Here is a 26,844-nt window from a genome sequence, read left to right as displayed (position 1 = left end):
ATGTCAAACCATTCTCTTCAAAGATATTCTACATACTCGTCTACTTTTGGCGGTGAGGATAATAATCATCCCAATAGAATATCAGGTATGTAAGATAAATTAAATATACTTGCCTATAGAACGTTTGTTTTATCTATACAAAACAAACTTATTTATCGTTTTTTAACCGAAATCTTCTTACTTTCTTGACGACAGGTATATATATACATGGCCAATATCTGATGTGAAAGAATTTCATTTTTTTCGCTGTTGAAAGAATAGTAAAAATTTAAAATTGATCAAAATGATTAAAACATTTATCTAAAAACAATTCTACCCCACATGTAGTTCTAATAGTACACGTTTTTCACAATTCTTTACAAAACAGTGTCATTCGTATAACAATGAAGAGAAAAAACTGCTATTAAACATTGCATAAAAGTTCAATTAGATTATTGTTTAATTGAACATGATTTTTTTCTTCAATTTAAGCTTGTTCAATGGTTTTCCGAAAATGCTACACGGTATTCGATAAAAGGGAAACTTGGGATGGTGCAAACTCTCATTGCCATAATGGCAATGAACATCTTGTGACCATTGCATCAAGAAAAGAAATGAATTATGTCCAATACTTACTTCGAAGTTTAGTCTATCGGAGAAGCTATTTTAAAAAAAGTGACGCTCGTGATCCACATTGGAATAGAGCACATATTGGTAACTTTTTCACTTAAAACGTGCTTTTATCATGTTTTTATCTATTTGTTTTCCTTTTTAACTCTATGTATGTGTGCGGATGCGATTGTGTGTATGCGCGCGAGTGTATGTGTGCGCGTGCGCGTGAGTTATATTATATTTAAATATCTTTTAAATATCTTGTATTTTATTTACAAATTTTGCAATGTTCTGGTGTATTGTTTTCAAAAGCATTATGACAGCACCGGTGGACTGTGACGTAAATTTTTAAAATTCCTGTGTTAGTTTCATAACACATTTACTATTGTTGAAGTGAAAACTAAAAATATATTGGTTGAACGTTGAACGTAAAAGTATATGCATTTCTTAATTTAAAGCAGCATAGATAGATGTCCTATATCGAATATAATTTGCAGCTTTCGTTTATCCTCACTGTCCTAACTTTAACCTTATGTATATGATTACATGTGCCAAAAAAAATTTAAGTAAATGATAGATATATTAAAATATTTAAAGCCTCTACACGTTTTTATTGTACTAGGTGAATTACTAAAAGTATGAAAATGGTAGCCAATGGTGTTATGAAAACGAAAATGATAAAATATCGATTTCATTCATAAAATATGAAAATGGTTGGAAAATATCTAGGCATTCCAATAATGACTTCTAATTAGCGACCGAAGAAATAATACATCACGCATGCTCCTAGACTCGAATATCAATACAATCTTACCCTCTACTTAAGCGTCCCATCTTACTTTATAACCTTGGTTCGCGGTCAAATTTTATATCATATTAAGCAAAGCATGAAAATGCATACTCGAATTCAAGGGCTATGAATCAACATGGTGTTTGCTTTTGATGTCTATTCACAATAACCTTTCGATGAACTTTTTAAAAGCATTGGCTTTAAACCAGAGATATGGTATTGTTTTATCTGTAAAATACTGTTTTGCCTTTTTTAAGGTTTACGGCGTGTAGAGGACAGACAAATGAGAATGAATTTCATATGGATAAATAACAGAAACGTAACTTACAGCGCTTGGTAATACTTTGTCATAGTTAAAACAAGTTTTGAACCCAATACTTGTATGTCTCCAACTGTTTATACTCTGACATTAGAACATTAGAAGTTAATTACTGGAAATTCGTGCGACTTCATTTATGTACTTGTTATGTAAACACAGTTGGCATATATACATGGAAAACAAAATGTGAATTGTTTAATTTTGGTCTGGGCCGTATTCACAACTGATCTTAAGTTTTTTCTTAAGTTAAAAATAAGTTAAAAACAATCTTAGCTAAGATTTTTTTATTTTAAGTTAAGTCATATTCGAGAACTGACGTAAGTAAAACTTAGCCAAGATTTTTATTACGGTTAAGAAATATCCTAAGCAGTGAATATTTAGCTTTATTTTTTTTAAGTCGGTTGGTAATGAAAGTGTTTTTCAATGTTTAAAATTAAAGCCGGTTTTTATACGCTGTCAAATCGAGATGAAAACATGTCAAAGTACCATATAAAACTAAAAGATGTAGATAATGTGGAAAGGATGGCATCATGATTTATGAAATAACAGCCTCTGGAATTAGTTTGCAAATCCGCAATTTTTGCAAACTCAACTACCCTTTTTAATATAGTTTCAATACAAACAGTTAAATCAAACAGTAATTTGGATAAAAATAGACGATTATTGGTCGTTTATACAAAAATAGCGCTATAATTGAACGCTGGGTGAGCGTTCAAAACGTGGCATCCCATGGGTTTTTTTAATTCTCCCATCCCACTGGGACTTCAGTGGGGTTAAAACTCAATTTCTTAAAGTGGGAGAATAAAAACAGTGGGAGTAAAAAGAAGTTTTTTTCTAAATATTTTTACATATGTTGAATATGTAATACTTCTAATAAACTTATAAGTATTCGAGAATTATATTTAAAGAAATTTGCAATACTCCCATTGGCTGAACAAACCCTTTAAGTAAATGGGAGAAATCTCCCAATATTAAAATTGTGCGAAAATCTCCCAAAATTAAAATGGAAGAAATCTCCCATTACAGCGTAACTGGAGAAATACTCACATTAGAGCGTAATGGGAGAATAACATAATGGGAGAATTCATCCATATCTTTATTTTTGTTTTACATATCGGATCGGAAGTTTAACAGTAAAAGTTTTTCTGCATGTTAATATTCGGTTCCGACCTTTTTAAAATGAAAAAGGTCCGGTCCGATTTTTTATTTGTTTATTTATTTATTTATTTATTTATTTATTTATTTATTTATTTATTAATTCATTCATTCATAAATTGCATAGTTTGTAAAAGAAATTAGAGCGTTTAGGATGTTTTTTGTCTGTATCAATGATCTCTTTCTTTATTTACAACAATGTTAAATAATTGAATGGCTATTTTTGTTAAAAAACGGCGTGTTTGAAAATCGTGTAGGTACGTTCAGTTAGAGCATTAAAATATCAAAAACAATATTGGTTAACATAAATATAACTTGTGCAACACGCCAAATGAAACAAAACACATATATATATATTGATGTTTTAGCGAGGAAAAGAAATACACATAGGTATAACTGACATGACTGTTAACAAACATAGATAGGGATATTCCTACATCATCAATTAAAATACGGACAGCAATTTCCGAATATTTATTTATTTATTTATATATATATTTATTTATTTATTTATTTATTTATTTATTTATTTATTTATTTACTTATCTATTTATAAAAAGAAAGATAATAAATAATTAAATACATACATTAATAAATGAATAAAATGATAAATAAATAAATTAATGAATTAATTAAATGAATTAATTAGAATATATCTGAAATATTATGATTTCGGTTGGATTTTTACCTGAAGTTTCATTGACAGTATGACAGTTACTTGTACACTAAATTTGGGCGAGGTGTGGTCAGTGCAGTTCTAATTACCAATGAAAAAAAGGAATTATCTTTCGGATAATAACTTGATTGGATTGCAACATAAATGACTGGCAGATCTGATTGTCCCCTAAAATAATGTTATCACCCCTTGAACGTGTGAAAACATAACCATCGAAGGTTATTAATTACATATCATAATTACACATCCTTTTGTTCAAAGAGATCAATAAAGTTTTATAACCCTTCATGATGGGGCTTTTTCATAACAGCATAATTATAACACACACACACACACACACACACACGCACGCACACACACACACACACACACACGCACACACACACACACACACACACACACACACACACACACACATACAAACACACACACACACGCGCGCGCGCGCGCACACACACACACACACACACACAAGAAAAGAAAAAGAAAGACAGACTCGCTTTGATTGAGTCTGTACATGAGGGATAATTAATACGTGCAACATCCCTCACGCCCCCTAGCACCGGCTTGAGCGGTACTCAATTCTCAACACTTAATAGTGTTGGCATCAATGATCCTGAAGGACCAGAAAAATATAACAACACTGAAGTGAAGTACGGGGCAACTTTTTACAGCTGCCATACAGCACTTGACACCTGCTGTTGTGAAGTATAAAAATCTGGAAACAAAGTGATCCCTCGGAAGCATTAATCACAACAAAATTACACGAGAATTGCAGACTCGGTTTGATTGAGTCTGTACACGAGGGTTAATGAATACGTGCAACATCCCTCACGCCCCTTAGCACCGGCTTAAGCGGTACTCAATTGTCAACACTTAATAAATAGTGTTGGCATCAATGATCCCTAGACCAGAAAAATATATAATATAATATTTCATATAGAAAAATATATAAAAATTTAATAATGTACGTCACGATACTTTTCGTATGAATCATTGTCCGCGCTTTTTGCTGTTGTTTAGTAATTAAACTATACTATAGTATTGCTAAAAAAAGTCGTCTGCTAACTACCGACATCAAATGGATAAAGTGAGATATTTTACTTTCTTTCATTGAAAGGCAAACGATATCGCTTTCAAATATAGCCGATATTGTAGGAAATATGTATATCTCAAGATTAATAAATGCATGCAAAGATATATCTGTCCTTTTTCCCATATTCTTTTTTACTTTTAACACATACATGATGAATAAATAAAAATGCTCTAGGCGAAAAACCAAAACAGTATTTTTATCATGTCATTCAATTATTATATAAAACGCTATTTATAATTTAGAGTATTTCTATGAAATATTCACTATACTGTAGGGATGAATGTAAACTTCAGGATACAAATACATTTAAGGTGCCTTTCCCGTTTAAAAAATCTACAAGTGCATGTATGCTTCAGAAAATTCTTTCTTTGTGTTTTTATTATGTTTAATTATTAAGAGTAGCCCTATTTGCTAGGTTTTCTATATGAAACATAGATAGTATTGTAGGGAAACATGCATACTTTACGATAAACAAATGTATTCATAGATATATATGTGACTTTCTACGCGAGAGTGTTACTATTTAAACTCGCGCGCGTAAATGAAATGTTCAATTCTTACACTAGACGTTAGTCACTAAGATATATCTATAAGATATTCACTACAATGTAGATACCAATACTAGTATAAACTTAAAGATAAATTTTAGACACCTCAGGCCGGTTGTCAGTCATAATTAATTCAAGTACATGTATATCTAAGAAAAGTCGGACAACACAAATAAAGTCTGTTTTGTTGTATTCATTAAGACATCGTTATCAAAACAAATTTTAACCATATAGTAGGGATACAATGTATATCTGCCGAAATATAACAAGACTGCCCTAATCTTTTTATAAATTGGGCGATACGGGTAAATTCCAAATTATATTTACAGAATTTTCTTGATTGAAATTTCAGTATTTCAGCACAAAAGTACGACTTTAGCATATAAAGAAATACAAAAGCGCTATAGGTATAAATAAAGTTAACTTTATACATTAGTTGATATTAACCGTTCGTATCACTATTATCTTATCGACTATGTTTTCGCCTTTTCCTTCTATCTATCGTGACCTTTAAATCAATAGATATGTATATCAATATATATCAAATCTAATCTCTGCATGTTATCGGCATCAATATATTTCATTGCTATGACATCTCAGCGAACTGATAAAATATTATTTTATGAAGTAATATTGCGTTACAAACTTGTAATGTGCCGCACCGGATAAGGACCGAGTAGAACCGCGGGGCTATTTACCTTAAATTTAAGTGTGCGTTCATTATACTTACTTTAACATGTTTATTAGTTTGATCTGTTTTTTTTTCTGTACGGTGTCTTATTTAATAATCTAACCTTTAAATGTTATTTTCCAGGTTAAAAATTAAAAGAATTATTCTATATTCTATATCTAATACCAGCCACGATATCGCGATTGAATCATAATTCACCGCGAGTATCGCTGAATAATTTTGAAAATGAAATAACATATATTTTTATAATTTTTATTCGACTTAAACATTACAAGCTTATTGTCGTTAAACAATAAAGATGCTTACATGGAATGACATGGCAGAAAAAAATATGCTTCTTCGCTGACCAAGAGTTATCTATGAAAGCGTCTGCATGACCTGAGTCAAAAACATTATGTTGAAAAAACGCCTAAAGACATACAGTGACTGACAGGAAACTCAGCAGGCGTCAAGGCTCAAATATACGAAGACTATGTGACTTACATTTATCTTAAGCCAGTTTTTGCCAATACGCCGTCTTTGATAGAATTTTTCTTTTTAGGCCAGGGTGTCTTCGGGGCTTCAGTTCCTTAAGTCCACCCAGATGAATCAGGGCCTGTAATTCTTATGTTTACCCGTATTTCGTTTTGAATTCCGTACACTCTTGAAAACCAAATATGTTCCACAATGAATTCAACTATTTATTATGACATATGATCAATACTTATAAACAGAATAAAATGCATGTCCAGTCCCGGAAAATCTAATGTAATAATGCCAATAATTCATCGGTAAAGTAGCATCAATATATATAGCAGATACAAATGCAAATGAAAAGGTTATAACAATGCGTGCTACATTAGATTATTAGTTATAAAAATTTTAGATAGGTACTATGGCCCTATATAAAAAGTTGTTTAGAAATATAACCCGAGCCGCTAGGCGATGGATAAATCGCAAACAACCGTTTCTTTAAGGCCATATCAATAAAAATGATTTTTTGTGTAACTTTTTATAATTTAATATAATATAATGTACTATTTTTGTACGTTTGTATAATTTTATATAATATAAATAAATATTCAACATGTTTATTCATTTACATATAAATGAATAACAAAATACTTTCAATGCATCGAAATTTAACTGATCTTGTAAATGACTTATTACGAATTACACATATTTATGAAAATGTGACAAAATCATTTTATCTTTAAATGAAGGTGTGTTGGTAATTTGTTTCACCACGCGATAACATCAAATAGTTATTTGGTTTTGCAAACATATAATTTCATTTAGAAAATAGACCAAGTGACCAGATTTTATACTGTTAAAAAATACGGTTACCTATGTTGTTATCATCTCGCTTTTCTACAAGATTTTTCCGCTACAAGATTTTTTCGCGAGGCAAAAGACATTCATAGAAAATACAAATATATTACATGCTTTTCGCTAGTTTATAGAAATATATCAGTGGATTAAAAACTGATAATTTCACCGTTTTGAATTTAAGCCCCTTACGTTGTTTCAGTGAAATACAAGCGCTCACAGTACTGGAAACCAACTAAATGACGCGACGTCGTAAATGAAATCACCTTGTATAATTATTCACTGAGTAATAGGCTAAATGTCCTTTTAAACGTTTCTTTGCATATTATATAAAGAAAATTTGTATAGTGTAGTGTTAAATTGAAATATAATTCACCTTGTGAACATTAAAAACTCATAATTATTTCCGTCGTGGCTGCGACGGAAATTCACGGAATTAAACTATCGAACGTTGTCTTCAAGTCTGTGATATATTTCGATATTACATTGTTGTTACAAGTATAATAAAAATAATTGTTTTATAACAACGGCTGTTGTTTAATCATATTTTATTGCTATATAAATGTATATACAACACAGATACAAATTTTATATGTATTCTTAACAGCAAAAGCAAACGGGTTGGGCCCAAATTTTTACAACATTAGCGGTCGGCCCTCCCCGGTAGATAATGAAACGAAAAAACTATATTCAATACTAACTGGCATATAACATAAACATAGTGTATATCATGTATTATTGCTGATGGAATGAATCGTAAGAAACGATTTTTAACAATATACAATAAAGTAATCGAACAGATAGATATCAACGTTCGTGTAGTTTATAAATTTATAAATATGTATGATCCAAGGATTCAGTATCACCTACCCCCCAACCCCACCCACTCCCACACCTAAGTCTCACGGGTTACGTTAAGGCTGTTATGTGCATTTACTTTATATTGGGTACAGGGTATTTGTAATTACTACTTATATTATATGCTAAGTACATGTATAACTGATAACAATAAAGGTTTATTGTTTAGGTATAAGTGAATCGATTTGTATTTTTAATAAATTTATGGACAGCAGTAAATATAACTTCATTATCTTTCGGTGCAAGGCTACTACTACCAAGTTACAGTAGATATAGAGGATATTTGTTTGTTTGTGTGTGTAAGATGAAATTTTATTTCATCGAGTGGGCTTTAAAAACAGTATTCTCACGAGTGGCGTAGCCACGAGTGAGAATACTGTTTTTAAAGTTCACGAGATGAAATAAAATTACATTTTACACAACAAACAGACAAATTTTCTTTTTATTTTATGCTTAAAAACAAGTTAAAACGAAATTTCAATAATTTTAACGTTAATATTAAAATCTGTTTCCCCAATTGAGAGCCCCATTTAGACGGAATTTCTCATTGAAAACAAGAAGTCTTGAGCTGAAAATAAGTCCGCCAATCAAGGTTAAATGACGGTGATATTTATCCATTTTACTAAAAAAATATGAATGATCGCTTGTTTTAATAATAAAAACAAACAATTCTTATAGGAGAAAAAGTCCAACCATCCATCCATATTTCTGTTACTTATTGCGAATTTATATTAGACCTGGCTTTGTAAAATGTAAGCGGCAGCCATTTTTTAAAGTTGTGTATTTCATGGGAGGAAAATTATTGTGTAAGATTCAGAGGGATATAATTTGGATTTGTTAGTCATACACCTTTTTAAAAGAAAGAAAACTCATTTGAGGATTGTAACAGACAAGAAATAAGTGTTTACAGAAGTGAAAACATTCAGAAAAGGAGCTAGGAAAATGGAAAACTTGGAAGCTTGCTAAGGAACGCTGGGTTATTTTACTTATTCTACGAGTGATGGCTGTCAATGCTTTCAATTTTTCATAAAGCATGCGGCAGTTATTGCTCGTAGGATACTTTAATATGCCCAAATGTCATCAAGAGCATGGGGAAGGAATGTATTTTTCAGACTGCAAAAACGAAACAAAAAAATTTAGAGACGAAATTAGGTGATTGGAATTTGAATGAATAGAAGTAAGTTTTCTCTCTTTATTACTTTTGACATTTAAGTTATTTATCTATTTCAGCTTTGCTATTTCTTTTAACAGCCTGACATTGTCAGAATTGTCAGTAAAAATAAAATTGAGGTACCACATGGGGAAAATCTTAAAAAGTAGTTTCGTCATTGAAAAAAGTGAAATTATATTTTGATAATTTCACTGTGAAATTAACAAATATAATATTCACGGATAAATCAGTAATCCACTGAAAAGCATAAAATAAATGCATTCAGTGTGTGGAACGTCCTAGTTTCTGTAAATAGTGTTATTCTTTGCGTTTGGGCACTTAAAGAAGAAATGCTCAGCATTCTCAACAGTTACTGCATTTCCGCAATGACATGTGAGATTTTCACTAAGATGATTTCTAAGTAGGTCACCATTTAGGTCACTGCATCTGTTACTTATACGTGAGTGTAAAACTGATAATAATATATCGTCTATCAAAAAATGTTTAGGTACAATAGGAGCTTTGAATATTTCTTTCATTCTAGTTTTAAATATGTTTAGTGATTATGCATTACGCATACTAGCATCAAGTGAATTCCAAAGTTCAGTTGCTGAAGGTAAGAAAGATCTATTACATGTATACGTTTCAGTACGACGAGCTAAAGTTGCATAATTGTTATTATTTCGAAGTGGATAGTTTGATGATTCTGAAACAGTATTTCAAGATAATGAGGGACAAGGCCATTTTTAAACGGCTGTTTTCAACATTTTTCGAAAAAGCATTATTGCAGCGAAAAAGGCGATTTTCATATGACGACAATTATCGCATTTTTAAAGATTATCTTTCATTTTTCAAGTACTTCATCTATAAATATAGCATCGGATTTAATGAATTTATAGTGCTAAATAACATTATTTTGGACCGCTTTTCTACTATAAATACCCTCAAGGAACATACAATGAAGCCTTTGCAACGGTTCCCTGGGTTTTGTCCACGGTTTTGTTTTTCTATAGCACATTATTAATTTTGAAGAGCGATAGACCGTTTAGCGTCTGGTTTACGATACTGTACATATGAGCCTGTTAGATAAATGTGTTAAGCGACGATAATTGACATTTCGCCGCCTGTCAATCAAGCTTGCAGGGGTCACAGAGATAAGCCAATCAGCGATCGTTATTAGTTTCGCTAAGTCCACCGTTTACCTCAAACAAGCTAATTGTTGCAGAAGTAATTTAAATTGAAATTTTTTTAATTTTATAGAAGAAGAAGAAGAAGAAGAAGAAGAAGAAGAACGTTTATTTCACTTAAACTACAAGTTTCTCGTGATTAACATATATACAAGCATACATATATAATGGCATGAAAAATACAATGACATGAAAGTAACCGTAATAATTATATTGGATGGACAAAACAAAATAGAGATGACACAAATATTAAAGCATAATGGATATTACATACACAGTAGTATACACAATAAAACTTTTCATTAGTTGGATCTGTTAGGTATACATAAAAGTAGGTTGAAATACATATCTAAGCATTAATAATCTGATATCTTAATTTGAAAGCTTCATTAATATATTTACAAAGCATAATTGTTTCTTTATTTTTATCACTTTTTAATAATTGAGTAAACTTATACATACTTGGTCTATTTCTATAATAATTCTTAATATATATATTTCTTAAATTTTCATATGCAGGACACTTAAACACAAAATGGAACTCGTCCTCAATTTCATTTGTATTGCAAATTAAACAATATCTTAAAATACGCTCTACTCTTTCACGTGAATATCTACCTGTCTGTATTCTAAGATTATGAGCTGAAATACGCAGTTTTGTCAAAGCTATTCTTAGTTTTCTTGATACAATATTTTCTAAATAAGGTGACATTTCAAAACTGTCCTTTACTGATTTATATAAAAATAATACATCATTACAATTAATACTAGCTCTCCATTCTTGTAAATATTCATCTATTAATCTCTGTTTAAAAACGACAATAAAACAATTTTGATTAACGCTTAAAGGGTTTAACCATACATCAAAAAAACTGTATTTTTCTAAAAGACTTCGTACATTTGCAAACCAGCTTGTATACCCTATATTTATATCAGACATACATGAGTTAACAATTGTAGTTATAATAATATTACTTGAACTTATTATCTTAAACCAAAATTTTACAATTCGGACAAATCTGTTTATATACAACGGATATCTTCCAAGTTCACCATACACAGCTACGTTACTAGTAGATTTTCTAACAACAAGAATAGTTTTACAAAATTTCAAATGAATATTTTCTAACTTTTTTGATTAGTGAAAACCCCCATACTTCACTTGCATACATTAAAATAGAACCAATAAAAGAGTCGAACAACTGTAGGGCTATTTTTTGGTTTTGTTTTCATATTTTTTTCAAATTTTGCCACTAAATTATTTAAGGCTTTTTAAACTTTTACCATACAAAGTTTGAGTATTTAAGTTAAAATTTCCTGTATAATTCAATGTGACACCTAGATTATTAAAATCATTTACGATTTCTATATTATCTTGACCATATAACCAGTTTTCTCCTGCTCTTAAACCACCCCTCTTACGAAAAAACAACGATTTTGGTTGTGTTAACATTAACTTCTAATCCCCATTTATTACAGTATTCATGAAGCTTATTTAATGAATTTTGGAGATCTAGAGGATTTTCATCAATTAATACCATATCATCAGCAAATTAAAAGTAAAATTAGGCAAATGTCTTGAAGATCTATACCAGAATTTAAGTTATTTTGCAAATAGAGTTCTAGATCTTCAATAAACAAGGAAAACATAACTGGGGAAATTTTCTCCCCTTGACGTAATCCAATCGAAATATCGAAAAAATCAGAATAGTTACCACAGGACTTAACACAAGATTTAACAGAGCTGTACATACTTTCTTATTATTCTTAATAATTTACCATTTAAACCAGCATAATACATCTTAAACCAAAGTGCATTCCTGTATATAGAAATCAAAACAGCGTTTTTAAATCAATAAAAGCACAATACAATCTTTTATTCTGGTTCAAATATTTTTCAATTATAGAATGCAATATAAAAACAGCTTCTGTAGTCGAACTACCTTTTTTAAAACCAAACTGCGCATCAGAGATAATATTATTTTCATCACACCATTTAGTTATTCTTTGATTTAAAATACTAGTAAACAATTTACCAAGATGGCTTAATAAAGTTATAAATTTTATATCAATTTAAAGCTATTTAATCGGTATATTAATAAAGATACCAAATATACTGACATATTGACATATCGTGTAAGTAAGTTTATTATACCAAAAGTCAATTAATTTCTACAAATGGAAATAATAAGTTTTGTAGTGGGTACAAAACATTTATTATATCACAAGGCATTGAAAGATAAAAAGGTTTCAACAAATCCAATTTTTTTCATTACCATTCTGACTGTTCATAATCACATTTTATACATATAATAAGGTCCAAGAATTTATTAATTTTAGTTGTTTATAACGCAAAACGTCAATAAAAACGTAGCTGTAAAAATGCAAATGAAATGAGTAAATACAATACAGTGAGAGTTTTGAAAACGGGACGCTGTGATTATCGGAACTATCTAGATATCGGACAATTAATTTTGTCTTTATTAAACGATTTTATTAAACTTTGACTATACCAGAATGTGTTAAAATCGAAAATCGAATGGTTGAAAAGGAACTATAACCAGTATGAAGTCATATATATATATATATATATAGAGAGAGAGAGAGAGAGAGAGAGAGAGAGAGAGAGAGAGAGAGAGAGAGAGAGAGGGGGGGGGAGAGAGGGAGAGAGAGAGAGAGAGAGAGAGAGAGAGAGAGAGAGAGAGAGACAGACAGACAGACAGACAGACAGACAGACAGAGATAATTACCCTGACATTATACCGGACGACGAAGGTGTGAATAACCTTGTGCAATTGTCGTTTGGCTGTGTCTTATTCGCTAATTGAACGATAACGAAACAAAAATTGTCTGATTTGTTTTCACAGTTTAATAAATATGCCAAAATGCCCGAGGAAATGGTAAGAATTAAGGTATAATCAGTATGAATAAAAAAACACAGATATTTTTTATAATTCGTTGCTTATATATATTAATGTAGAAATTTATTGACTATCATATGGACCAAAATTACTGACTATCATGGACTTGCCTTTTTAGGACTTGTTTATATTTGAGTAAGGCCAGTCTGACAGCCATTCCGGTGGATATATATTCGTCTCGATTCTATATAATTGATTTTAACAGAATGCTATTGATTGAAAATTTAGATATTTCAAAATGTACTTTATGTATTCCTTAACAATGCCGGAAGCGAAAGTAATTAAGAAATAAATTGCCATTATCAAATATCATTACTGTGTAGGTTTTAAGTAAACGACCATGACTAGTATATGTTATACTCATTATTAGTTACTAGTAGCATCGTACACAAAAACTAACTAAATAACTGTTGAACCTGCAAAAACGTAAAAAGATAAAAGGCAACTAACTTTATATATCAATTACCGTGTAAGTTGTAAGTTAATAACCATGATAGGTATATATCATTTTCATGAATAATTACTAGTAGCATCGTGAACAAAAGATAACTAAATAACTGTTATATCTGCAAAAAAAGTAAACTGATTAATGGCAACTAACATATATACATGCCTATACATTGACTAAGGCATCATTTTATATTTTATTATATAACTATATACAACAATACATTAATCTGGTTTCAAAAAACAAGTCCTACAAAGTTATTGTAGCAACTTTATGAATGAAACAACACAATCAGCCTTGTTGTTTCTTAAAGTAATTTAATGAATCAATTTAATATTATTATATTTTCCTGGTACTTTGCTCATCCTAACTCGACAGACTATGATCGTTAAATGACTTATGAAAGTTAGTTTATGATGATTAGTATTGTTCCCCCATAATGGTGCCAGCCTTGCGGGGCCGTATCGGAACCCAAGGAACATTCAATGTAAAGAAGAATCCCTACTTAAGACCACCCCTGAATTAAGACCACCCCTTTAATAAGACTATATTTACAAGGTTCTTTATGACAATGGCTACATGATCAAAATTAAGAACAGCTGCTTATCCACTTTTAAGACCACCTGATTCAGTCAAACAGGGCTTCCACTAAGTTTCAAAATTTGGAAGTCAGAGACTGCAAAATCTCTGGACCCACTGTTGAAGGTCACGCTATATATGTAAAGAAGGAAAAACGTTAAATTTTGGAGGTCACAAGCCAAAAGCAAGGAGTAAATGACTCCCAAATTTCCATTAACGGAAGCCCTGGTCCAAATTATTTGCTTTATTCTTAATTTGACCCAACTTTTGAGGCCATTGATATTAAAGTCAACACCTATCTAGATATTAAATTTGTTGTTATGATCTGCTTGAATGCTAAAATGCACGACACTTAATTTTAGGTGTGAAAAACTGTTATTATTGGGCAATTGTATGAAATAAGGTGAGAAGGTTAATTTTAGAGTGGTTTAATATTGCTTCCAGTAATTTATTTTGTGAAGAATTAAATTGTATTTGATAGGTGATTTATGTACATCATACAATAATTGATATTGAAATCTGACCAAAGAGAATTGTATGTTAAATTTCTTCGGAAATATCCTTTCCTCTCATTAAATATCATAGCATACTTTTAAAGTTTCTTATATTGTATTTGTAGATTAAGATACATGCTGTTAAATGACTAAAATAGATCATGGTCATACGTATGTAAGCAATGATGAGAATATTCACAATTAAGACCACCCCACAATTAAGACCACTTTGGTCCAGCCCAGATATTGGTCTTTTACTATTAAGGGCTTTTAGTTTATAAATGTAATAAACTGTATCATGTAAAATAAAGGCATCCTTAGAATTAAAATAGTTTCCTGATTAATTACGACTAATGCAATCAATTTTGGGCAAGGTTATCAATTACATGATGATTACAGTGCAATTAAAAAATCAATGATTACAATTAATGATTTCCCAAGGTCTGCCCAGGATGAATACGTGTGCACACTATTATTAGAATGATAGCATTTTTATACTGAAAAAGTATTTATTTACGAGATTTGTGTCTGTGTTCAAAAATATTGTTATTGTTTGAAGAAAGTAGTAGGTGTGCGACAAGCGCTGTTGGCCCTTTTGGGAAACTACCGACTCGGTGATTAATATGATTTATTAACGTTATTATTTTTGTATTACTGTAAATGATTCCTGTTGTTGGTTCTTTTCTCATCAATAATAGTGCCAGCCCTCCGGGGCTGTATCGAACACCTGGGAGAGCGACGTGTGCATACCATTATTAGGTTTATTAACAAACAGACAATTTATATGTATATATGATATTACTTTTGTTCTGTTGGGTTTAGTATTGAGTGAAATAGTCAGTGCGCAACAAGCGCTGTAGCCCTTGCTGGGAAACTACCGACTATCTATCATAATTTTATATTAATATACGGATTGTGTTATTACATTCATCAATATTCTTAGGGTATCCTTGCTATTTCGCTGCAAGCAGACTGGTTTTGTTCGTATTACGGCGTGATCAGACTATGACAATGGAAGTCCTCCAAAGTTTATGAAGCAACTTCTTATTTCCATAATTTAAGCAGACGATTTTTGTTTATGTATACCGTTAACAGACGACATTTTACGACATATTGTTTACGGTTACAACACCACCTTTTATCCATTAAAGCACCATTTATCACCTTATATACTTTATCCGACTCGTATATGTATTTGAAACAATTGCTTTATGAATAATAGGCAGTGTCGTGCCATCGTTTTGTATTCATTATATGTTATTAAATGTTAAAATCTTTATATTGCATTAAAGAAAACACATCAAACACTATACTTTATTTGCCACTTCTGCCTAAGTAAAAATCACCGTATTAAGTTGATTTAACTTTTTTCCCGAAATTATTACCAGCCCCCTTATATATTTTATGATATTTTATGTTTAGATTTTAATACAGCAGTGTCCCCCATCATACAGTGAAATTTGTATCCGTATGTCTTGATTACTAAATGTTTGAGCTTAAAAACTCTGAGAAAACACTGATTTATTGTATTTTCCCGAAAAGTACATGTATTTATACATTATATAACTAGTCCCCCATTATATGTATTATCAAATTTAATGGTTTTCCTTCATTATATATATTATGAAATTTAATGTTTACCTTCAATGCGATAACGTCCCCTATTAGACAGTGAAATTTGCATATAGTTAACTTGATTGATAATATTTTTATATACGAATGGTGTTCATTAAAAACACTGAAAAATCACTGTTTTATTGCATTTTCCCGAAAAGTACATGTATTTATACATTATATAACCAGTCCCCCTTTATATATATTCTAATATTTAATTTTTTTCTTTAATGCAACAGTGTCCCTTAAAATACAGCCTAATTTGTATCGAGTTATTTTGATTAATAAATTTTTGAGCGACGAATGATGTTCGTGAAAAACTCTACTTGAATTTGTGGCCCGCGGTGTTATCTGGCGGGATAGTATGCGTGTTTTCTCGCATTATTGTCATTTTTTATGTTATCATTGATTGTTTTTGTTATCAATTTTGTATTTATAATTGCTAATATAACCATACTATATACATTATAATGTTTTACATGATTTGTTTTAAGCAGTCGGTGCGCAAAGCGCCGCATCCCTTGTAGGGTGCCTACCTACCAAGTACTTAATATAGTTTATTATGATCTGTTTATTTCCCGCTGATGATTTTTATCCTGTAAATTTTGTATTAAATCATTTGTTAATATTTTATTAGTGTAATTTATATCCTTTATATATTGAAAAACTGCTATTCTTATTTGTTCTGCATTGGTTTTTAAGGGATCTAATAACGTTGTAAGATCTATTACTGCAAAGCTTAATTTCTGGATAGTTGCTTCCAACTCCTTACGCGGTATTACATTACATTTGCATTGAAAGAACATGTGATCTATGGTTTCCGGCTGATTACATTCATTGCAGTTATTTTCGATTGTAAAAGAGTGGCCCTTTAGAAAAGTTTTATCTAATTTCAAACGTGTGTATATTTTATCTAGATGTCTGTTATGTTGATATTGCGTAAACTTACTGGGTGGAACTTGATTTATTTTTATGTTATTTGTAGAACAATATTCTGACCATAATGCATTTCTTTTTTTCTATTATCTATTATACGGTTGATTAAACTGTAAACTTCACGTATACTTAATGGTATGTGGCACGTGTTACCGTTGAGACTAGCTTGTTTCGCACATTTGTCGGCTCGTTTCCGGAAATTCCGACGTGACTTGGGAATCAGACTAATATTAATTCGTATTTCAATGAACGTATAAGGGATGCTTTCTTTAAAATATTATTACACGTGGCATGCTGTTTTTTTTGAGTGTCCCGATTGAATTGAATGTAAGACACTAAAACTGTCAGTGAATATGGCAATTTTTTTGTACTATACCCTTATTCGGGCCCTTACTACCATCTGTTAATATAATATGATGATCAGCGTAATTTTCCATGTTTGAGTTTGATTTATATATTTTCCCTGTTAATGTTATATTAATATTTATGGGGATATATCTATTATTGTTTCATAACATGGTTTGGCTATTTTTATGTCAGTTATTTCGTAGTCTTGAACTAATTTGGCAACATTGTGCGCATAAGGTATTTTCTTTATGCGTCTTTTAAAGAGGGGTCTTCACCTATTTTACTGTTTGTTGGTAAGTTATCGCTTTGACTTATTGTTCGCGCCCAGTATTTTAAGAGTACACTTTCCTCGTTGTAGATCTAATTTAAGTGTATTTGTTTCAACATGTAATTTTTCAGTATTCGTAGAGGGTAACTTCATTAAGGTACTGATTAAATGGCTTTAAATTTACATAAAATTAAACAACTAGACAAGTACCTTGCCTTAGGTAAATGGTGGACTTCGCAGGCATCTTAGCGTGTAACTGATAACGATCGCTGATAGGCGTTTCTCTGTGACCCTGTCAGCTTGATTGACAGGCGGTGTATTGTCAATTATCAATGACTGCATGTTTATATTTGATACAAAATAACTACTTGTATGACTTTATGTTACGCATGCCTTACGACACAATTGTTTTCCGCCACTTATTAATTAATCGCTAGTATCTTAAAAATCTGTATGACACATATTAGATTACTATTTTGAGCATATTACCATTTTATCTTATAAATAATGTTTATTTTTGTTAGTTTGTTTTAAAAAATTTCACTACTCATTTTTCATCCGACGATCATAACAACAGAAACATGAAACAATTTCCATTATCGGAATTGCTTGTTGTTTTTCATTATATGATAATATTAAAAAAAAATGTTTTCTATTAGGTTATTATTACAACTAAACGAAGTGATCAACATCTTTTTCTTGCAAAAAAAACAACAAAAAACAACAAAAATAAAAAAAACTTACGGCGGTATTGGTATGTAATAAAATCAAATAAGAAACCAAATAATCCAAAACCGGGGAGAATAGCCATTTAGCTTGTGGTCATCAAAGCTTTTTTGAATTTTTTAATTTAAATGGATTTTGTTGATTAATTCGTTACATATGATACTTTTTTGTATTCATTCCTGTCATATTTCAAGATAAAATGCCATTTGCCTGTCTTATTACTATTATTTTTTGTTTTTTGCTTAAAAATATTATTATTATCATTGTCATTATGTTTGTTATTATTATTATTATTATTATTATTATTATTATTATTATTATTATTATTATTATTATTATTGTCATTCTTGTTATTATTATTATTATTATTATTATTATTATTATTATTATTATTATTATATTTTTATCTTTATAATAATTAATTATTTTTATAATTATCATTATAAATTATTTTTATTATTATTATTTTCATTATTATTGATATAATAAATTATTATTATTATTATTTATTATTATTCTTATCATCATTATTATCATTAAAATCATTATCTAAACAATTATTACTTTTTTTATCATTATCATTAATATCATTTTTTTTAAAACTTTTATTTGGTTGTGCATTCCGCGCCATTTTATTTATTATTTGGATTTTAAATTATTATTGCATATTGTATTACACATGTTTAGCGTCAGCATATTCTCCCATTTGTAAGGAATGGGAATTATCTCCCTTTTTCAGAATGGGAGATTTTTCCCGCAAAAAAACCAAAGAAAATGGGAGGCGTTTTAAACATTACTTTTTATGTTTTATTTACACAATAAAGTATTTGAAGAGTACAACAATAATTTTATTGCATAAAAGTAAATTCTTATTTTTTTCTAAATCTCCCATTATTTTTATCTCCCATTTTTATAGAAAGGGGGTAAAACCCCATACGGGAGATCAAAACCCCAGTGGGAGAATGATAAAACACCATGGAGGACTCAACTTTGATTGTCTCCCCTGCACTCATTGTTAGGGGTATGTAAAATTTAAAGACCATTTTTGTTTAATTTTATACTCATTGTTGACTGAACTCTTCATTTATTTTCTAATTACATTAGAAAGGGTAGCTGAGTTTGCGACAATCCCGGATTTGCAAACTTATTCCGGAAGCTGTAAATAAAAATCTATATCCAAAACAAAACTATATTAAGCTTTATAGTCTAAAAAGGGAGAAACAGATCATTTAATTATGTTTCTTGCCAAGGTCATTGCCTATGTATTGGCAGAAACCAATAACACATATAAATTGAGTGAACTTGACTAAATTGAATGAACTTGAGGGAGTATGCTAGCCATTCCATCACTTGAATCTTAATGGTTAAAATCATTAAATAATAGAGGGGGATAGGGTACGGAAAGGCCTCAGTAAAGGGACTTGCAAAGATCACGGTTTTAAATTAGAATAAATGAGTGTATGAAGCCAACGGTAAAGGTAGAACCTGTAAATGCCTGAAGAGTTGAACCTTGTACAGGCATATGGTAAAAATTTCATTAAATTTTATTGAAATGTGGCAATGAAATTTCTTTTAGAATTATTTAAAAAGAAGGCATTTAAACAACATTTCATGTTGATACCTCTTGTTGTTTCAATGTTATGTCCCGGCCAAGAAAAGCGGACGGATGAACGGACGGAAAGACGGACGTTCTAACAGGAGAGTAATAATGTGGCCACTTTATTGTTCTCTCTAGTGTATTTTTTAGCCACACAAAAGAAAATAAGCACATAAAAGCATTACGGAATGAATTACATCAAAGAGAAAGAACAGTTACCTATTGTCCTTCTTGCCACATAATTACTCTATTGTGAGTGCGGATTGACGAACGGACGGACAAGGCGGCGACTATATGCTCCTCCGCAATTTTTCGGGGAGCATACAAATGCAGATTTATTTTTAAGTTTTAACTGAATACTATTTTGAATATCATTCAAACAAACAAATTGAGCATAATTATGTTGTCATTCATTGAGGTAAATGTAAATATCAACAAATGTCTATAACATTGTTAATAAATCTATTCACCCCATAACAACAAACCCCACTTTAAATGAGATTTCGCACCACACATGTGACAATTCACCACACCTCAACAGCATATTACAGAAGGATATCATTATGGCTGGTTAAGTTTCTAACCATTAACAACACTGCACAACACAACCTTGTGTTCAATAATCATAAACTGACAATATGATAATAATGGTATGTGTCTATATTTGGAAGTGTTTTGAACTACATGTATGAAACCTTCCTAGGTTTGAATTATCTCCTTTATGAAAATGGGGGCTTATTCTGTAAATATCAATGCTAGAGTTATGGGCCTTGGATAGTGATCTCCAATTATAATCCTGAATATTAAGTTTTAAGTGAGTACCTGCAGTAGTTTTGAAGATTGATGTAGAATGAAAAACTTCAACCAGGAATTTCTAGTTCACAAAGGCTTAAATTTCTGAAAAAAAATCATGCTAGAGTTATGAAACTTTATAATAATCACCAATTATGATAAAAATGTGTATTAAGTTTTAATTGAATACCCCCAGTAGTTTTTAATGTTGATGGTACATGGAAAACCTCAACCAAACTGTTAGGCTGATGCCACAGAGTCGGTAACTGTAAAAGCTTACAATGTCTTAATGTTTGTAAACCTTTCTTAAAAAGACTATTGAGATTTGACCAACATAGAAATACGCATTTAGCTTTTTCATCCAATCATAAATCTATTTTTCTTTGAATTCCCTGTGGTAGATTAGGCCTCCTTTTGAAAAAGAAATGCAATAATTTAAACTGTACATCTCAATAGGATTGAAGAAAATATTGAGAACATACTGAGTCAAAGTGTATAAGTGTGCATATCATTTTCCTTTAAATTAAAAAAAACCCCTCTTTTCAAGGGTTTTCCTTGTTACTCTTACTAATAAATTATTATCTATTTTTTAACATAAAAATCAATTATGAAATATTTTCTTTCTATTTATCAAAAGGTACAGTAACCTAACTAGTATTTGAAGTAAAAATTCCAAGGTCAACAATATTAATCATCTAGATAAAATTCTTATTTGGGTCAATAAGAAATTAAAAAATGTAAATGTTGTAGTCTCAAGTCTTTGATTGGACAGATTGTACAAACTTGTATTACATAGTTTTCGGTGACCATCGTTTATATAACAGACCCTGGTGCACAATATGTTGGGCTGTAGTAACTGGGTGACTACATGTGAAACTCACTGGCTGATGAATGCAAATGCTGGACATTCATGGATGATATTTTATGTAACAAAAAAATCAACCTATTGGGAATGTATGTGTATAATATTTTATAATTTAGCTGTTGGATTAAAACTATATTCCCTTGTAATCAAGAAGTTTGGTGTTCAAAACCGAAGAGTGCCTGAGTAGTTTGATAAATTGGTATAAAATTGCCCCCACTTAGTGAAGATTCGTCCCTGTTTATATTTTAATTTATTAAACATTTTTGAATTCATTGTGATGGTTAAAATTATGGTTTGGGTATTTTCTGTATTGATTTGTCATACTTTTATAGATAACATTTTATTCCAGAATAAAAAACATCAGTTTGATAGAACTTACAATTACTAAAATAATTAGTATATTTATCTTACTTTCACAGTTACAATTTATCAATTAAATAATTGTTATAAATAAGTGATATTTGTTTAATTTACACATCATTATTTATTACTTAAAACAGATTAATACATGGTTGACAATTGTACCTTCTTTAAATTATATCTTAACATAAACCTTTTTAAATGAAAATAATAAAGAACATCGTGCAATGATGATAATTGAAGTCGGGCGAATCGTTATCAGTTGTAATATTGATAACTTAACAATTAAAATGATAAATTTCTGTTCTTAGAGTTAGATTCAAGGCAGTGGCTAGCCTTATAAACCCGTACTGCTAGCAAAAGTTCTAGTCATATGTGAGGCTAGCCGTACGATATTTTTAAAAATAAATAAACTAAAAGTTAAACAATAATAAATACGCAAATTTGTGTTGCTAATAGAAGTTTTATTGAATATCCTGAAAAAATCAATTACTGAGGGTAATATTAACTTTTTGCCTTCGATGATTGGAAGTTGCTTTTTATTCTTTTAAAAATCAAGGACAATAATTAAAGTCCGAATGAAAATATGAAAAGAAATTAACTTTAACGTTATTATATATCATTTGTATGGAAAATATCTGTAATATATAATAGATTAATAATAAAATGTAATACAAATTTCATCTGAAACACTTTTACCAGGCATTGAAAATGACAAGCTGGTTGTCTCCTCACCATTAAAATATGCAGCGCACCTGTTTTTTACGACTGCACATGAATGCTACTGTATAATTGACACCAGTAGTTAGATCATAACAAAGTATTGTTTTTTATAATAAACTAATATTTTACATAATTTCCATTGGCTAACAAAACTCTTCAATTAAAAGAGAATTTATTTTTGATAGATTAATCCGGTATCTTGTCATAATATAAATGGCCGAACATCATCGGTAATAGTATTCAGAAAAAAATGTGTTCATTCTTTGCAAAAATGTAATAAGACCTGCAGATTACAGACTTCATAATTGCATTTATCAACTATTGAAAAATACAGTACGGCTAGTCACAACAGTGAGTATTAGCTAAACGTATTTGACTCATGTACAGCTTGAACATTTGACACGCTGTACAGGCCCGTATGGATACCCATCTGCTAGATTCAAAGAACATTTCATTTTACAAATAAACGGTTACTAAAAGAATCATTTAATCTTTTCATTTCTAAATTTCGATCACCTAAAGAACGTTTAAAATGATTGATCTAAAGTGGTGCAAATGGTCGCTAATCTGAAGCGAATCATCACAAAAGTCGAGCAAAACCTTATGGGGCGAATCATCAGTGGAGCAAATCATTTTCATTTTAGTATTCTTCAGGTTTTCAATAAACACAAAGGAAATAAAGAACATTCTCAATGTGTATATGTAAATTGTTCAGTTAAAATAGGCCGCTGAGCATTGCAATTTGTTGCTAATAATGTCATTTAAGTGATTATCGAGAAAACTAGTGACATTCCAAATGAACACTCGTAAGCGTTAAGCAGTTATGTTTTTCTTTAAGAACAACACAAAAACCTACATTCTGCATTTTCCTTTACACAAATCTTTTGTTTACAAGTACTTATCAGCAAGAAACTGACGATTTTTCTCCGGTTTGTGAAATGAATTTCTCCTTTGTGTCTTCAATTCTTGCCGATTTAACTTCCTTGTTTTTACTCACATATATCGTGTATATAAATTTCTTTGAACGAAATCATTATTGCTGTAAATATTGCCGTTGATAACCTTCATGAAATATCTTATGGCAGCTAAAAGCACAAGTTTTCACTTTAATCGACGATTTACCGTCCGCCATTTTTAAGATAATCTACTGCAAAGTTAAGAAATTTCTTAACTTTAGGATAGTTTAGTAGCTGACTTATATTTAAGACAAAAATTGTCCATCTTAAGACAAAACTTAAGAAAAAATTAGTTGTGAAAACCACTTAAGTAAATTGCAGATTCTTATCTTAAATCTAAGAAAAAATCTCAAAATATAAGAAAAACCTTATATTTAAGTCAAACAAAAACTTAAGATAAGTTGTGAATAAGGCCCCTGATGTTTATAATTTTGAGAAACTATCTCCTAAACATTGGTTTTCTTCGGCAAATGTGAAAGACAGAGAACAATGTAACTTATTTCAAGTGCTAAGCAGTATAAAGTTATATTAAATTTGTAATCGATAAATTATCATAATAAAAATAATTTGGTTGGTTTATAGATAAAGCAGATGGTGCAATTTTACCCAAACCTACTACTGTAGTGAATAAATAATTGAAAGCTAAATTCTGTTTTTTCTATTCATTTCTGTGCAATATCACAATTTATAAAACCTCCAACTCATATACTATATAGATAAAGCCATAAGATGATGAAAAGAACGCATGTTTGAAACTTAAACGGTATATTTTGCCAGTAATAGACTGCACATCAAATTCTTAATGCGAACTATTTTGATACAATAAAAAAAATTTACGAACGCAACCTTATTTATTTCAGTATAATATTTATGATTATTTGTAATGATATGGTTAATTGCTATGACAGGAAAGGAAGTCAACCGTCAGCTGGGGATTGTTCACTTACCTCATTCATGTACTTTAACACCGAAGAGCTTTGGGAGACTGAAAATTGTTATAATAACCATGTCAAATTTTTCATCTGTGAAAAACCGTTTTCATTGGAAAACAAGATATATGACAGTATGTGGCATATATTTCTTTCAATTATTCCATTTATTCGTTTAAAGGGATTCCAAAAATAACTTTATTATTGATAGTTAAAACAAAACCAATGCCTAGTCGTCTAGTCTACGCCATTGTTGTAATTTTTGCAAATATGTTTGTCTGTCTTGCAATACTTTAATAGCAACATGATTGATTTGTCCACTTAGAAAACTCAACTAGAATTCATAGACAAATTAAAATCATATTTTGTATTGAAAATAAAATATATTTGGGAATCAATATTCTTTCTAGGTGATTTCACGGAGAAAGATGTGTGTAATAATTATGTAGAGAAAGACCTGATGACATCACCATACTCTGGTAGAAATTGTCAGAATTGGTTTAATCTATCTGACAATGCTAAACGTGATTTTGATACCAACTTTTCCGCCTTATGGAGCACTTTTGAAAATTCAACTGTGTGTAAGGATCCCTCTGCACACGATATTCCATGGTGCTATGTCGGTTACTCTGAGAAATTAATGCGGGAGCCATGCTTTTTGCAACGCAAGTTATATTCATATACTTAATGTATTTTAGCTCACCTGAGCAGAAAGTGCTCAAGGTGAGCTTTTGTGATCACAATTTGTCCGTAAGTACGTCTGTGCATCAGTGCGTCCGAGCGTCTGTACGTCCGTCGTCAAGTTTTTAAACAAACAACTTCTTCTCAGAAACCACTAGGCCAAATGCGATGCGATGCAATTTTCCTTGGATGTTCCTAGCATAAAGCTCTACTAAAATGGTTCTGGATAATAACACATCAGGATCAGCAGGGCTAAAAATAGATTTTTGAAATGAAAAAAATATATAAAATTTATAAAAATTCTCCTTTGAAAGTGTCAGGCCTTGAACTTAAATATTGTGTACGTCACATCATCTACGGCAACTCTACAAAAATTGTTCAAATTACAGCCCTGGTGTCAAAATTGGCCCCGCCCCGGGGGTCTTTGATTATTATTATATACATAAAGTAAAAAATCTTCCTGTAAAAACGTAAGAGCTAGAGCTTAGATATTTGGCATGAAACATTTTCAAGAAGGTGTCTACCAGGTTTGGTCAAATAAAAGCCCTAGCGTCGAAATTGGCACTACCCATCATCGATTTTCCATAACTGTATATAGTAAAACTAAAAGAATCTTTTGTGAAAATCCCAAATCAATAGAACTTAGATATTTGGCATGAAATATTTTCTAGTGGATGTCTACCAAGTTCGTTCAAACAAAAGCCCAAGGGTAAACATTTACCCTGCCCCAGGAGTGTTTGATTACCGTTATGCAACTTAATAAGAATGAATAAAGTTTTGAATTAATAACCAGAAAATAATTGAGATTTTTTAATTATTATTTTTTATGATTAATTAAGATATGAAGAACATATTTATGTTATTAAAAATAAATTTATAAATCTTCCTTAACCCAATCATGTTTCAAATAAATTCAGTATATATAGCAAGAGTTGACTAATAGGAGATAGGTTAGTAGCCATCCGGTTAGCTCAATAGGTAGAGCGTTGGACTGTGAATCGGACGACCCGTGTTCGATTCCCGGAAGGCCGAGGTCACTTTCGTTGTGATTGATCATGAAATCCTGTCTACGATCATTTGCACTGTACTGTTGCTATGGTATGTACAGAAGTCTCAAAAGTGATGGCAACTAGTACTAGTAAACTGGTTGACACCCTGCCTAGGAACGATGCGGTGGTTGAACTGTGCTCTGATGAATTTAATGTGGCTTACTGCCGTGATGTTGAGTGTCAATCTACC

The 26,844-nt window shown here is 30.6% G+C and overlaps 1 protein-coding gene across 1 annotated transcript; it reads left to right on the top strand.

Moving 5' to 3' along the window:
• Positions 1 to 26,837, top strand: LOC132719890 (uncharacterized). The gene is made up of 4 exons (XM_060703844.1): positions 1 to 85; positions 1,639 to 1,717; positions 24,904 to 25,058; positions 25,335 to 26,837. The coding sequence occupies exons 1-4, from the start codon at positions 1 to 3 to the stop codon at positions 25,610 to 25,612; spliced, it is 597 nt and encodes a 198-aa protein (XP_060559827.1). The 3' UTR covers positions 25,613 to 26,837.
• The last annotated feature ends 7 nt before the right edge of the window (positions 26,838 to 26,844 follow it).

The sequence above is a fragment of the Ruditapes philippinarum genome, unplaced genomic scaffold (assembly GCF_026571515.1).
Source record: "Ruditapes philippinarum isolate M1 unplaced genomic scaffold, ASM2657151v2 ctg4683_1_1_1_1, whole genome shotgun sequence".
Lineage (NCBI taxonomy): Eukaryota > Metazoa > Mollusca > Bivalvia > Venerida > Veneridae > Ruditapes > Ruditapes philippinarum.
The sequence above is the reverse complement of the archived record's forward strand: the minus strand, read 5'-3'. Positions and strand labels throughout refer to the sequence as shown.

What these genes read in the sequence shown, in the direction of transcription:
- LOC132719890 (XM_060703844.1), top strand. Translation starts at nt 1, where the DNA reads ATGTCAAACCATTCTCTTCAAAGATATTCTACATACTCGTCTACTTTT. An exon ending in TCATCCCAATAGAATATCAG is followed by an intron (nt 86 to 1,638) that starts GTATGTAAGATA and finishes GCCTTTTTTAAG; the next exon opens with GTTTACGGCGTGTAGAGGAC. An exon ending in GGAAAACAAGATATATGACA is followed by an intron (nt 25,059 to 25,334) that starts GTATGTGGCATA and finishes TATTCTTTCTAG; the next exon opens with GTGATTTCACGGAGAAAGAT.